Source organism: Embiotoca jacksoni, unplaced genomic scaffold, assembly GCF_022577435.1.
Source record: "Embiotoca jacksoni isolate LCO1_2020_lvr unplaced genomic scaffold, fEmbJac1.0.p SCAF_19, whole genome shotgun sequence".
In the NCBI taxonomy this organism is placed as follows: Eukaryota; Metazoa; Chordata; class Actinopteri; family Embiotocidae; genus Embiotoca; species Embiotoca jacksoni.
In genome coordinates, this window is record NW_027185329.1 from 5,843,351 (window position 1) to 5,859,488 (window position 16,138).

At 41.5% G+C, this 16,138-nt stretch overlaps 1 protein-coding gene across 3 annotated transcripts in view; it reads left to right on the top strand.

Moving 5' to 3' along the window:
* dnajc6 (DnaJ (Hsp40) homolog, subfamily C, member 6) overlaps positions 1-16,138 on the top strand; it is a 35,022-nt gene that overhangs the window by 5,809 nt on the left and 13,075 nt on the right. For all 3 annotated transcript variants that reach the window (XM_069153170.1, XM_069153171.1, XM_069153172.1), the window contains 4 exons: positions 6,220-6,355; positions 13,729-13,778; positions 14,356-14,504; positions 15,619-15,741. In XM_069153170.1, coding sequence (XP_069009271.1) covers positions 6,220-6,355; positions 13,729-13,778; positions 14,356-14,504; positions 15,619-15,741 — 458 coding nt within the window. The remainder of the gene's footprint in view (positions 1-6,219; positions 6,356-13,728; positions 13,779-14,355; positions 14,505-15,618; positions 15,742-16,138) is intronic.

The following is a 16,138-nucleotide window of genomic DNA, read 5'->3' on the forward strand; positions in this document are numbered from 1 at the left end:
TCAGAGGATATCAAAACTGACCAATGAACAGCAGAAGAACAAAAAAAAATGCTACAAGCCTAAAGTTGATCCTGAGAACTTTTTTCTCAATTCCAGGGAACTAATTTAAGTATGTCATGTGTGAACATGAAACTTAAACTTACAAAATTATTTTCTGTGTTTATTTTGAAGTGGTGTCCAGTATGGAAAACTGTTCAAAAACACATCCACTGCATTTATTAATGCTAATATCATAGCAAAAATAATGATAGCATATGCAATAAATGATGGCTAATAGGGGAAGTTTGTATGGTGAGGCCTGTGTGTAGAGCCTGGTTCTGCCTTGTGTTCACCTCACTGCAGTGCTCTGTGGAGTCAGCCAGCTTCCAGGGAGGAACGTTTGTGTGAAACAAAAGAAGCTGGGTGGGAGGGTCAATGAGGAAAGGGGATTGTGGGTGGGGAAAGAGGGTGGACTCCCGTGTCAGATGTCTGTCTGGCCTGCCAGGCTTCTCAGATGGTCTTTTTGATCTGCCTGTGTATGCCCATCTCTGTGTGTGTGTGTGTGTGTGTGTGTGTGTGTGTGTCTACGTATCCATCTGTCCCATTTACACAAAGCCGGATACGGAGGGGTAAAGGTTGGCGCTCTAGAAGGAGGGAGACACATTCAAACAAGCCATTGATCTTTCTGGCAAAGCCCAGAGCCCCCTGTGCTGCTGATGTCCCGTGCTCGCTTTCTCTGAGTGACCGGGCTGCTGTATTACCTGATAGAGCCTGTATCAGAGCCTCCTCTGGTGTCTGAATTAGCAGCGTTTGTCACTGTAGCGAGCTCACCAGTCTGCACACTCCCACATCCATCTGGACGCAGGCACAGAGGCACAGAGCAACATGCAGGGAAATACAGGCAACACAAAACAGCCATAGCAGCAAAGACAGCAAACAGGATACACAAGAAAGATAGTGGACACGTTTTTCTACACAATTATAGGTTTGATTTTCTGACTTTCTCTAATTGTTTGAAATATTATAAAGGTTTTCCTCTTTGGGAACAACAGCCAATAAGGTTGGGAACCACTGCGTCAGCTTCATAAAAGTCATCTGGTGTTAACTAGCAAGTACAGCTGCAGCTGACATCTGCAATCAAGCTGTGGGAAGAAGAGCACCACTTAGGATTATTAGAATTACAACTAACATAAATAAACTGATGTGCTTTTTGGCTCTGAGAAGACAAGTACCAATCAGAGCCTATTATTCCAGGTTCATCCTCTTAAGTTTAGTTTCAGTCTTCAGCACGGTCTCAGTACTGCTCAGTTTTCAATTAGACTTTTTTAACATCATAGTATCATAATAGGTAAATCCCTTGTGTAAGTTGTAAGTGGCTGGAATCAAGTTAGCTGCTTCAATTTCAGGGTCCTGATACTGTATAAACCAGTGTCACTGTCTTGGCTTCCTGACACATGTTTGAGCACTACTGAATGAAGTTTATTATACACAAGAGTGTCTCTTTTGTTTAAATCACTCAGCTGTAGCTAAAGTTTGTCGATGCAAATTTATCAGACCTGTTACATTGAAACCTGGTATCAGTTTAGTGTGTAATACACCTGTCCGTCCACTAGATGATATCGTGTCAGTGTCATGTTTTGCCTCGTCTAGTCGGAAAAAAAAAAAGGTGCTTTCGGTTTAGGCACAAAAAAGTACTTGGCTAGGGTGAGGAAAACCTCAAGGTTTGGGTTAAAAAAAAAAGAAGCATTTTTACATATATAACATTACATATGACACACTAGTCATTTATCGTATGACGTCAGTTAAAGAAATCCAAGCTGACTTTTGCTTTCTTGTGGACTCAAACATGAGTCTCCCAGGTGAAAGTCCTGGATTGGTTCCTTCCAATGATCTTTGACATTCTCCCTAAATTGACTTTTTCACCGTTTGTGCTTCGTCACATGACCTCCGTCTTCAACCCGGGTTGGTACACATGTGTTGACTTTTCAAGCCAATGGGAGGCAAAACGTGACACTGACACGGTATCCTTTAGTAGACTGATGGGTGTACTACACACTTTGGCATGATACCAGGCTGTAAATTTGACGGTAAATGTACGATTTACAACAGCACAAATGTACCAGTGAAATATTGATGCGAGTTGAATCATAGATGGTATTGATTAGACTAGATACTTAAGCTGCATAAACTACTTGCAAAAAAGTTACTTTAAAATCTATAATGATCCAGGTCCAATCCAGGCATGTTTGTTTTGTCATAGTTAAAACCAATTTAGTTTAAATCAGAATGAAACATTTGAAGGTGTAGAGGTGGTAACACTTCTATAAAATAAGCATTTAGACTTTGTATTAAAATAAATCTTTTTGCCTATCAGCTTGCACCTACAGTTTGTCAAAGCTCTAACACCAGTGAGTCATGCTTCTAGCAGCCTGTAACAGCTTGCTCGTCATTCAGCTAGAATACACCTCTGGTTAAGCTGTATAGATGATTAATCATAGACTCTTTGTCTCATCAGCAGCATCTATAATTAAGCAGATTAAAGTCAGGTTGATGCTGCAGTCATTCAAGTCCAGGACAAAACAAGGCACAGCAGTGTAGTAGCACTGAGAGAGTGCAGTGCAGCGTGTTTGTCTCCGTCGAGTGCGTCTCAGTGTGTCATCCACTCCCGGCCGGATATTGAGGGAGAAAGGTTTGAGGCTGTGGGAGGAGGGAGACATATTCAGACAGCCCACTGATCCCTCCGGACATAACTAGAGCTGTCTTTCTCTTCTCTGCTCCTCTCCCTCAGTCATCTCTCTCTTCTGCTCTCTCTCCGTTCCTATTGGTCCACTTGGTGAAAGTGATAGGAGGCGGCTGAGGAGGGGAGGAGGGATGAGCTGTTGGCCTGGTCCTGTTTTTGTGGAACAGCTCTTTCTGTTGTGAGACTTCCTTGAAGCTTGTTTTTTCCTTCAGCACCACTGCTGCCTCTCTGCCTGTGCATGTGGCCTGTGATTGGCATGATCCAGGTTGAACTCACTTAAGCTCTTGATTTCAAGGTTGAGCAGGATCCTGGTTTTCCTCCTACATCCTGTCATGCTCACTTGCTGGGAGATGTGCCTTGTAAGGAGCTTTAAAAAAAAAATAGGCCAAAAACTTCCAGGTGAAATTACATCCTTGCATGAAGAAAGCAAGGGGAGTATTTCAGTTTGTATTCCTCAAGACATTTTTTTTTTAGGAAATACGCTTACTTGCTTTTGATACCACTCTCTTGTCTGTACAGTAAATGTGACTCTACAGCCAACAACCAGTTAGCTTAGCTTAGCATAAAGACTGGAAACAGAGAGAAACAGTTAGCCTGGATCTGTCCGAAGGCAACAAAACATCTATAGCGCACTAATTATCCCAGTACAAAGGCCTTGATGTTTCCATGCACCCAGCAGGGACTCCAGGAAGTTGCGAAGTCCAGTCAACTTAATAGTCCAGTAAATATCCACACCTATTACACAAAGACTTCCCCTCCTTTTGTTCCATGTTGGAAAGAGTCAGGCTTGCTGCTTCCACTTTTTCCAGTCTCCAATCTTCTTATCTAACCCTCCAGAAGAACGCAAAAAGTACTTCTCAAACTATTCCTTTAAATGGAGGTTAACTAATGATGGTAAGTCATTAGCTCAGAATACAAATTAGAGGTTCATCGGCTGGGCTGAACAGGGTTACTTTATGTCCCGGTTGCTAAAAAACTTGGTTTTCCAGGGGAGGTTTGCCTTTAGCTGTTATTCTCTCCTTTTGTTGTCTCTTAAAAAGTGTTGACACTGTCTGCTGTACAGATAATTAAAGATGAAATGCCTTAAGTATGCACAAAAATGTCACCTAAGCTGAGGGCAGCACATCTGTAACAGGATGTAAATAATGAGGCCTGCTGTCAGCTACCAGTTGGTTTAAAGGTTTAAAGGTACAGATGTGATAAAGTCACAGATGCAGTCCTCAGCTTCGGTTCTTTTAGTCCCGACATAAAGAGCATTAATTTCATATTTTATTATCATTTTAATGAGCTAGCTTTAAAGTCGATTAAGATTGTTTTAAGATATTAAACATGTTTATGGACTTAGCCTGCATACAAATCTGATTTAACACGGATAATCTTGACAGCTGTAGGTAAAGTTCCATTTGAGTTTTTGCAAATTTCTCTGGATCATATGCTGCATGAGTTCAACAAGCAGGAGCTTTATTTCCTTGTGAAAAATAAATCCCCGTCACACATTTCAGGCCTCTGCAGTCGGAGATGACGAGTCTAATTTTGGAATTTAGTGAAGAACCAGCTCAAATATAACATGTGGTGAAGAAGTTCTCCTGAAAGGAGTTTAAAGCAGCCTGTCTCAGCAGCCACCATTTCTCTCTTTTCAGATTTCCTCAGAGACACTGTTTGTAATGTCTGCTTCTAAGCATGAAAGTCTGCTCTTAAAATGAGTCTGCAGTGTGCCCCTTCAACGAACCACAAGTATGAAGTCGGAAAAGAAAACAAATAACTTCTCTCGGAGGTTGTTCGTCAGTGATTCGTCAGTGAAAAACTCAATACTGTGTGATAACATCAGCACAGTGTTGAGTATTAAAGGTTATTTCTAAAAAGTATGGCATGGTTTCTGATTTTTATAACTTCTAAGCCTGACCAAGTATTCTAATCTTATTATTTATGCATCAAAGACAAAGACATACACTTGGTTTGGACACATAGCGCTCACATTTGAGTAACAATTTATCTGGAAGTGTCCCTCATATACACAGAAAAGGGCACGGGAGCACACCAGCAAGAAAACAAAAATGGTCTGTAAAAGGCAATTAGCTATTCCTCTTAGTTTTTAATGGGAGTGGCGTCACATAAATTGCAGCCAAGTACCAGCAAATGACACAGTACTATCTCATCATAATGAACAATCTGCATCACCTTGATATCTTGCTCAACTTCGCCTTTTTTTTTCCCGGCGCCGGCCAAATGAAGATGTCTCGTAAACTTTTCACTAGCTGAAGTCGATAATTCAAACTAACAAAACAGAGCCAAACTTTGTAATCCTGAGTCATCCCAAGGTTATGATGTTCTCACAGTAGAGAAGCCTTCTACTGAGTCATTGGGGATTTTTTTTTTAAGAAGCTCTCTCTTAACCAGTTTTTGCTGTATTCCTTCAATTAGCTTTCCAGGCCAGTACAACACACAGGCTAAGCTTTCTTTCTGTTTTCCCGTTTGGCATAACCTACTTGCACACACACACACACACACACACACACACACACACACACACACACACACACACACACACACACACACACACACACACACACACACACACACACACACACACAGAGTAGTCTACTTACAATGAATTATAAGTGAAAATAACCAAGCCCAAACCCCAACAAGAAAACAGTCCAAACCCAACAAAAAAACGCAATACTAAATCAGTACCTGCTGGTCCCCCTGATGAGAGCTGCTACTTCAGAAGGCCAGTTTACTTGTGTAAGATGATGAGCCAGAGATTGATTGACTGCTGGTCTGTCAGTGGGTGGTGTCCTGTGGACAAGAGTACAAGAGGTTTCCAGTGAACGTCAGAGTTTAGAGGAGAATCTTGCTGAAAATCTGCTTGTGGGGGATTTTCTGCTGCATCATGTTTTATTGTCAGTAAAATTGTCAGCACCGCCACGTTACATACCAAGTGATGACACCGTGGTTGCTACGTACAGATACAGTACAGAGTATGAAGAGGAGGTGGCAAAGGGGAAGAGTGAAGGGAGGGAAATTCTCAGATCACCAGAGGGATGCTGACTCAGCTATAACACTTGGGTCTCTTCCAACATTTGCTTACTATTTAAAGTACACACACACACACACACACACACACACACGCACGCACGCACGCATGCACGCACACGCACACAGCAACAGATGGTTTGTATTTTGTCAGTTTTGTCCCCTGTGTCCTTGTCCATCATTACTTTACACCCACAGACGTGTCTGCTCTGTAAGTTGTGCCAGTGACTCATGTTTGTCACTGAAGTCAAATAAAAACCTCTAATTTGCATTTTTAAACTGAAGGATCAAATATATTTAGAACGCATTGTCTAACCATCCATCATCTGCATAGAAAAGAAAAAAAAAAAAACATAGGAGGGTTAAATCCAGCTCTGTTTCCATGGAAATCTCAACGTTGGTGTGTCATTGTGTTTTTTGTTTCCTGCTGAACTCTGATTGGTTAAAGTTCCTTTTGTCTCCAGATATGGATGCTAACTATGGCGGGGGGCTGTTGGATATGGTGAAGGGAGGAGCCGGGAAGTTCTTCAGCAACTTTAAGGACAACCTAAAGGACACGCTGAAGGACACCTCCACCAAGGTCATGCATCAAGTTTCCACGTAAGTACCACCACCACTCATACTGAATTACACGCCTTTTCAACTCACAGCCCGATTCAAAGAGGCCAGATGTGGCCTCTTTGAATCTTGCTATGGGTTGCAAGAGGCTGCTGAAAAGCAGGTTGGCATTTGTGGGATGTGACAAAAAAAACTAGGGTATATATTTCTGAGCTACATCGGGACATCTGAACCACAGAAGGACGTAAGAAAATAGGTATGTGCATCTTGAGAGATGATCTATGTGGGTAACTTTGGCGACAGGATAGTGTGCGGACGAGGAACGGGGAAACCCTGCGTGCTTGTTAGCGTCAGCACGTGCTATGATTGACTGCAACGATGTTCCACCCGCTCAGTCAGCCTCATGTTGCACTGTGGGCTGGCGGGCCACAGAGAAACTCACGCTAACTAAGCTTCAAAACGTCTATTTATTTTTACGTTTATTTACTTTGCCAGCCACAGCAATAATTAACGGCTGGGCTTATTATGCAATGAATGCATTGCTATCTATCAATATTATACTGTAAAACATATTTGTAGCCAGTAATTGCCAAATTATTCTGTTTGGCCCACGAGCCTTCAGGGATTTTCATATTTAGCTCATTTGCTATTGAAGTTGAATTATCCTGCTGTATTACATTGGTCCCCTGTGAGATGAGTGTTTGTTGTTCGCTGCAGTTTTACATACATTTTCATTTGAAAGACAGAAGTTTGGAGAACTTTTTTTTTTTCCCATAACACGGGTTAACTAAGCGCTATTTGTGTTGACTTTCGGCACATTACCTGTCCAAATGAGCAGGTTCTTACTTGAATATAATATTCCCACAAACTGCATCAGGTTTTTCAGCAGCATCAATACAAACTCTGAAAGACCTCAGTCCTCGCTTCTTTCCTATATTAAATTTTATGCTGTGTGCAATGACTGTGCCTCCAGACAGCTCGGCCAGCTAATTTAGCGTACAGCCAGGGATCAAGAGGAAGGAGCAGCCCTGTTTTTTGTAGTTGTGTTACTGGAAAACTAAACACGCCTGTGAAGAAATGGAATTGAACCTTTTTTGCCCCAAGCAAACTTCTTATTCAATCAAGAATCAAGAATGCCTCTGACGAAACATCCTGCATTAGCGTAACATTAATTAATTTAAGGTTTTCGTCTGGGTTGCAATATATTCAAATCACAGAGTGATATATAATCACAGAAATAGTTAAGGGCAACCAGATTCCAAAAAGCTAAAAGTTGAGATGAATTGGCTAAAAATTTCGAATACTATGCTCTTACACAGAACTAGAACTGCATTTGGAAAACCTGCATTGCAGTTTCTTTTATTTATTTTTTGTTTGGGCGACTGCATTGCTGTCTTTTTTTGTTTTTTTTCAGTGACATAAAAACTGCTTAAGAGCTTTGTTGCTTCAAGCTTTCTGTTTCAAATTTATCAGCACAGTCTGGGAGGACAAAGGACACAGGTTAACCCGCACTGCCGAGTGGCAATATTTCTTCATTTGTGGTCCTAAATTGCGTAACTGTGTGGTGAAGGTTGAAGTGGACATATGGATTCAGCAGGGCAGATTTGAAAAATTGGTCCCGTAGTGCTGCGACAGGGCGGTGCAGATTATTCTTTGGTCAGCCTTTAGGCCACTGTTCTTCTGTGGGCTGTGACAGAGCTCGCTGACATGAGAAGAACGGGGTGAAATTTTTGGTTGCCGGTTTGAAACATTATCCTTATATTGCATTCGCTATCGGCCAGTTTAGAGCGTCGGCGACCAAAGACGGCCTACGTTAGATGTCTGATGGAAATTGAGGACCGAAATCCTTCAACGTGACTTCAGCTGTAAACAACATCAACAAAACAAAACAACCACAGGGCCAAACAATCAGATCACATCAGGAAATGATGCATACTACAATTGGCCAGCTTACATGATGCTTAAAAAAAACCTCAAACTCATGCAACAAAATCGGTAATTATTTCCTGCAACCTTTGGCCCAAGCCTGTTTGTTGTTTTACCACATCCTCAAAAAACACAAGAGCAGCACCGACGAATGATGTCAGCTGATGACGTCAGCTCACATCTGTTCTGTGTCTTCTTAACATTGTCGACTTTCACGCATTCAGTGCAACTGAAATGCCTCAATACAGTATCACTCAAATTCTGAGTTTATGATGTTGTAGATTCATCTTGCCGAGTGTGACATTAAATAAAATAGTCAAGTTGTGGCTACCTTTTCAAACTGCAGACCTGACTGCTGCTACATTTGACTCTTATTTTGAAGTTCTCTAACTGATGATTACCATGATGAATGCTGCATACTGTTCACAAACCCAGCTCAGATATCAATAAAGCAGGCGTGCTTTGCATGTGTCCAGTAGTGATTACACTGGGTAGCTGCATGTCGTTTCAGCTGTTGATTACATTGTAAAGCGTCTCAAGCAGCTCTGGAAGTGAAGCAGAACAGTGTGGATGGAGGGAGGGTAGAGGGAGGTAGCAGAGTCTGGCACGGCTCGCTCGTCCCAGTGCGTTTGCGCACAGGCATCTGCACAGGGCAGCACAAAGGGGCCTCTGTATTGTCAGAAATGCACACACACACACACACACACACACACACACACACACACACACACACACACACACACACACACACACACACGGACACACAGCTCCCCTCACTATTGAGTCAGCAAGTTTGATCCTGATTATTCCTCTCTTGTGTCTCCCCTCCTGTGTTGCTCACATTTTGGCAAACACCCACTCTCCTGTCCTGTCGTTGCCTCTCGTCTTCGGTCGCTCATCTGGGCTCCACCTTGCCTCCTTCTCCTCTCTCTTTGCTCTGTATTGCTCCCATTCGGGCTGAATTATTCATGGCAGTTCATTGTGCCAAATGGCCAGTGCACGGCTGATACAGAAGGATTCATTTCATTAGGTCCCTGTGTGCGGTGGTGTGTGTTTGTGGGAACTGTATATGGATGGGTAAGTGGGTTGCTGGAATAATGGGCTGGTGGGAGGCAGGCTACCGTGGCAACCAGCTGAAAGCTTCCAGAAAGAAAGGTAGATGGGCAGAGGTTCCATCATTTACCACAGTTTAGTATGCTTTAGAAATGCATGGCGAGGAGTTAACATGCTGTCGCAAACTGAAGAGTTAATTGTGTCACAGTGTGAAAAAACATTTAAGAGCTTTACTTTAAACATGGATGTGATGACAGGGACGAGTGATCAGGGTTGACTTTCAACAAACTAAGCTATATAACTCACAACCTTGAATAGTATGTCTACAGAGCAGGTACGAACATTACAACAGAGGCAGGTGTTTGGAAGAGATTTTCTTGTTTACCTCATCTCGCGCCTTAAACATCAGATATAGGATGTGATGTTTGCTCCTCGGAGGTCCGCTCCTCTAGTTTTATCCTGAAAAAAGGACAATTATTTTAAAGAGGTATTATCTAATTTTTAAGATAAATTATGTTGTTCAGCACCAATGCATTAAAATGATTAAACCTGTTTCAAGGTAGCTCCTTCACGCTGTTGCTTCTGCTTGATTACATATTCAATATCTTTTCAGTTAGATATTTATTCAGCATTGCACACATTTCTTGCTGATATCCTAAACATCTATTACAGAAAAATAGATTGCTTGTTTATTCCGAGACTCCGAAACCAAAATAAAAACCCTATGCGAGGCAATTTCAACAATTAGGTTACACTTTGGTGATTTTGGTTAAAGCTGTATATATTTTATTTTGCATATATTTACTTATATTCATCACAAACATGGCTCAAAATGGATGGTAATATTTCTCTTTGTCTCCTGACATGGAGGAATTTAAGTTTAACTTAGGTGTAAAGAATCAAGAGAATATCAACTCCTAAAACCTTGTATTTATTTACTGTATTGATTCTTTTGTGGAGGCATGATTTGTATTCAAGTTTTAAGAAATCTTCTCAAGTCATTTTTGTTTACACCACTGGCAGACATTTCTCTAAATTGCACAATGTTCTGCTCTTATACAGAAGGCCATTTTTTAATCTTCAAAGTTTTCTCTAGTTTAGCAGAAGTTGTAAAAAAAAAGGTTGAGTATGTGTGACTTCAATGCAGACCGTTTCATCCCAATTCATTGACTGCAACTGTTGGAGCACTTCAGCAGAAAGCTGAGCTTCCTTGATATAACGTGAAACCCCTGCGAGCACATTTGTTAACCACTAGCTCTTTTTAATGCCCCAACAAGACTTGATTGGTTGCTCTCTGATTTTTTTCTCATCTGTATTCAAGGCAAAGGGCTGTTGCTGAATTATTTAAAGGAGCCTGCTTGTTTGTTTACCTGGCAGAAGGGATTTTTTTTTGCAGGAAAACCAATCTAAAGTGTGTTCTTCTGTCTGCGAGTAACACGACAGTGACGGAGCCTGGATGGCTGATCTGGTTTTGTGAAAGACACAGTGTCCTTGGTCCGGACCCAGACTGCACCTCCCTCCCCCCCCTCCCTCCCACTCTGTCAGACACACATTCATCTGTCTCTCCCTTCGACTTTGTCTCTCTCTCTCTCTCTCTCTCTCTCCTCTGGTATTCATCCCTCCTCTCTTACTTATTTTTGTTTTTGTCTCTTACTTGTGCCAATTTTATTAACATTTCTCTCACTGTCTCATTTTCCATTGGGAAAAAATAATAAATATCAGCGCAACTTGTGCCAAAAAATACAATCGTGATGAAATGTATCAGGATTAACTCCAAAAAAAAATGTGGTGTAGTATTTTGTTTTTGCACCATACTTTTGTAAAGAGTGAGAGAAGCTTAATCCAGCTCCGAGGTCAGGAGGTTGCAGTGTAGCATGATAATGGTCAACCTTCTGCTACCTCTTACTTTGGCTGTCACTTTCAATTTTCAGCTATCAATAATGAAGCAGACACACTATTAAAAAAAAATCCTGCCCAAACAAGGAATGAAGAAATATCAAATTTTGGAGAGGGGCATGGTGGGAATGTAGAGAGCCCAAATCCAATATCCAGCGGGATGTAACCCACTTACACTGTGTTTGTTTGAGAGTGAGTGTGTGAGTGTGTATGTAATCGCTAGAGATTCTGTTGAAGCACTTCTGTGCTGATGTAATCTGGACTAAAATAGCTTTCATGCTGCTGATTTTTACTTTCTAATAGGAAAACATTAACATCGGGCCCTCTGGTGCTGCTGCTGCCTTCCGTATGCATGCTAGCACACAGCTACTGTATGCAGCCAGCAAAACTCACTTCCAACAGGAGCCGAAGGCAGCAGGCGACCTTTATGAGGTTTTTACAGAAAAAAAAACTGTGCAATGCTACAAGTGAAATGAATTTGAATTGTAAACAACACGGAATTCAAGATTTCTGAAAAAAGTTGCAGATGAAATCATCTCCAGAATCATTTCAGCAACAGGGAATTGGTCCGACCTCTTCCAAGTTCTTTTCAAAGTAAAATCATGAATAAATAGGTAATAAAAAAAGCTTGAGATGTGATGTCATTTACGGTTGCATTTCAAGTGTCCTACTCATGTGCATGTTAATCAAAAACAGGTGAATATATTTACTGTGAAGTGTAAATAATCTGATGTCTGTAACGTTTTGCATTTAAATCAAGATGAACAGCCTGTAGCCATCCAGCTGGCATGTAATCAATGACACATCATTGTGTCTATTGTGTTCAATGTAAACAGCATTTCTGACTGATTTCCATTGAAAAAAGAAACCCATGTGATGTCAGCTTTCCCATTCTGTACTTCACCTCTTCTCTGTCTGTGTACCGTATCCTGCAGTACATTTTAATTGGCTGCAACTCAATCCTCAGGAGAAGCAGGGCCCAGCTCATTTGCATACTCCATGGCTATTGGCCATAACCATTTAAACCTGACACCTGACCTGCTTTTCTCCTCTAATAGCCTACTGGCTATTTCAGGACAAAGGCAGATAAAAATCTACAGATTCACACAGCACATTGCCAATATACTGCAAAAATCTCACCTCTCAGATTCCAACACTGTGGAAAATATTCTGTGAAAGTTATTCAAATATTCCTTAAAATAATAAACAGTATATGTTATAGTTTATAACATATAGCAGGCTATGACAGTGTAATTAGATTACTTCTTTTTTCTCATAAACACCTTTCATGATTCACACCGAGTTCATGCAGAATTGGATCAAATTAGAAATCTGATTTGTGGTCCAATTATTTCATTATGGAGGGCTTACACACACCTCTCTGTACGATGGGTTGAACTCGGGTTGATTATCTGTTGTATCGGCTGTTTTCGGCTTTTTCAAGGCTAAACCACACAAATATAATAAATCATTAGATTTTTTGAAAATGCAAGAGTGCATTCACTTGGAACATGGCATGTGCTAAATTTAAAGAAAAATCCCGAGACAATATTTAGCGCCCTCTCGGTCCTAAGCAGACTATCTGAGGAGCACTGCATTACATAACCAGGTCTGGGATTGCACCGGGACCATATGGCACTGCTCCATGACCGCACAGAGATGACTGTCCCGGATCGGCCTAGCTTGCGGGATTTTCACAGTAGGCAACAAGTCAACTCAATTTGATACACATTAGCCTCCTAATGTGTTTTGCTTGATAATTGCAGTACAGTGACAGGAGCTGTCTTCTGTTGCTGTCAGTTACAAGAAGCAAGACACTTTCTGAGTTCAAAACAATTCCCACTACAACCCCACGCTGCACCTGCCTCAGTGTTACATTTGCACTGTTTTCCATCACTTCCACGCTGCAGCAGTAGCAGATTAGTTGTACGTGTGTGCACGGCAGCTGCTCCCACAGTTTTACAAAAAAATATCTCCATATGGAATAGCTAAATTTGGCAATGAAAGGCAATGCTGCTCAATTGAAGAATTCACATATGGCATCCCTTTGATCCCGTGCAGTTCAGCCTAGAGTGGCGAGCCCGAAAAAGATAAATTTCCCCACAGCAGACACATGGACTTCTGTTCCAAAGCCTGTTGAGTTTAATCAGTTGGATATGCATGTAATGCAGCAGAGTCTCACGCACTGACAGTGAGACGCAGAGACGTGCATCGACCTTTTGGATGCTGGACACTCATACATTGAACCTCTCTTTTTAATGATCTGATGCTTTTTATGAGAAGGGCATGATTTGACCCTCTTCGCAGAATGCATAGAAACAGCATGTTTAAAACGGGGCAATTTTCTTTAATTTATCTAAACTATACAAATTCCATACACGGGTTGAGATGCTTGTGGAAGGTGTACATTTGTTTGTACAATGCTGACGCCAGCTCGTACTTGAATTTTTTTTGATCTTCTGACTGATATTATTTTGCTTTGTTAAAATTGCATGGCAGAAATGAGAAGTAGCTTTTAAAGGTTATTTTCTTTCTTACAGGTACACCAAAGGGGAGCTGGACATTGCTTACATAACATCACGGATCATAGGTAAACACATTTGGTTGTAGCTAAAGGATTTTGTGTGCATGTGTGTGTTTATGGATTCACTCTAACAATGTGGGCAAAACTGAAAAATCAGGGAAACGTCTGTCTGCTTCACAATGTGGAAATAACACGCTGAAATTTTACTTTTTTTTTTTTTTTACACTTTATAAATCAGAGGGTAAAAATGCATTTTATGCATAGTTAGGTGAATGGGTGGTCATGCCTCATTCTGAGATTATATTAACATGTATGGTCTAAACACACACAGATAAACAGACATTTGCGCCCCCAGCTGACCTCCTCCCTCACTGTTGAACTGCTTACATTACATACTGTGGAGCAGCAGTGTGTCCTCAGGGGGCATAGCGGGACATTTGTCACTTGAGGGTTTATATCCCATCATGCATGCAGCTGCTGATACGGGTACCTACACTTCATGTTTTCATCCTCAGTTCAGCATTTTGCAGAGCTGTTGTCAGCAGCAGAGGACGTTATGATGATAATTATATATACTTATATAAGAATATAAGTCTATTCTGTACATTATGGGAACAGAGTACATCTAATTATTTTTTCCCAGTGATGACCTACCCAGCGGAGTCGGCGCAGATTGGGTACCAGAACCACGTCGAAGACATCCGCTCCTTCCTCGACAGTCGCCACGCTGACCACTACACTGTTTTCAACCTATCACAGCGCAACTACCGTGGCGCCAAATTCTCCAACCGGGTGGGTGCGATTGTACCTCATGACATTACAGATGAAGCCACTACAGATTAGTGGTTGCTGCACTATTTTCCCTCCGTCCATTATGACAACACCGGAGATAGATATAAGGACTTGTTTACAGTTTTCTCCCTGTTTTTAGTTAGTTAGTGTTGCTACATGTGCTCATGAACTATAGTGTCATAGAGGGTGTAGCCGCTAATTAGATTTCTCAATCTGGCCTCTTACTGCTCGCCTTTCCTCTGTCATTACAGCTATGAGAAGTCATTTTTGTCCACTGGGGAGCAAGTCATTGAGCGGCAAAACTGTTTCTGTCATTTATATATGTAAACATATGGAGTTAGTTTTTGGTCAAGCCTGCAGGGAGGCAACATAAAGACTAGACAACAAAGGAAATCTACATAAAACTGTAGTTTTGGATGTTGCTTCTAAGTGGGATCAGCGGGTACCAGCAACTCTGTCATATTTTACTGGTTCTTCTGCTCAGATCATTTTTACAGCCTTTTATGCTTTAAATATGCCAACAGAATTCACCAGACCTTCCCTAACTTCACTGTTTAGAAGTGTAACAACAACAGTTATTCAATATACAGTTGATCTATTATTTACTTCACCACAGCAACAACCAATAAAATCGCAATGTTTAATGTGTAATACCTTATTCTGTTTCACTGGTTATGACTTGTACTCAGCATGACGTCCTTGGACCTTTTGAACCACTAGATTCAGATTCAAGTGAAGGCTCATGTGGGAGCTCTGTAGATAAAAGACTGCCACCCTCTGGCAGATCCATCCAAAAGAAGCTGAGGAGTCAACATGGCCAAGATGGCCTCCCGTCTGCTTGTGCAAGTTGCTGTATCTTTAGCAGATGACTCATCATGGCAACTAGCATGCTGTGTTGCACTGCTGCTGCAGTGCTGTTACTAACCTCCACCTCTTCTTTCTCTTCCCCTCCTGATTTTATGTCTTTCTCTTGCTTTTCCAACGTGCTCCTCGGCTCTCATTTCCCTTCTCCCTCTGCTTTGCCTTCTTTTATCTGTCTGTTTTTTCTGGCACTCCCTGTTTCCCTCATCTCTCCTCCTCCTTCCCTTATTCCCCGCGCTTCACTCCCTCGCAGGTTTCAGAGTGTAATTGGCCTTCCCGCCAAGCTCCCAGCCTCCACAACCTGTTTGCTGTGTGCAAGAACATGCACAACTGGCTCAAACAGAATCCTAAGAACGTGTGTGTCATCACTTGCTCGGTAAGAACGCACTCAAATACAGTACGTCACGTTCATCACCATGCTGCATTTAATTTTCATTTAATTGTCTGGATTCTGATCAGTTCAAGTGCTGCCTATTTCACAGAAGTTATTTGGAGCTGGAAGCAGCTAATATAACTTGTATTTTTCAATGACGTGCAGGTACATTGAAATGCAATTTTGATGTGGAGGGACATCCACAGATTTATTGGAGCTGGTCTTTGTTCTATGACCCACTTTTGAGTCCAAGCAGAGCATTTAAAATATGCTGCCAGAAGACTAACTCAAACAAACTCGGTGTCAAAGCCCCGTTGTTTCCCCTGTTGTGTTTGTCATTGAGCAGTAATTCATTTTACATTTTATTGCAAACATTGATGATTTGTGAACTTGGCTTTTT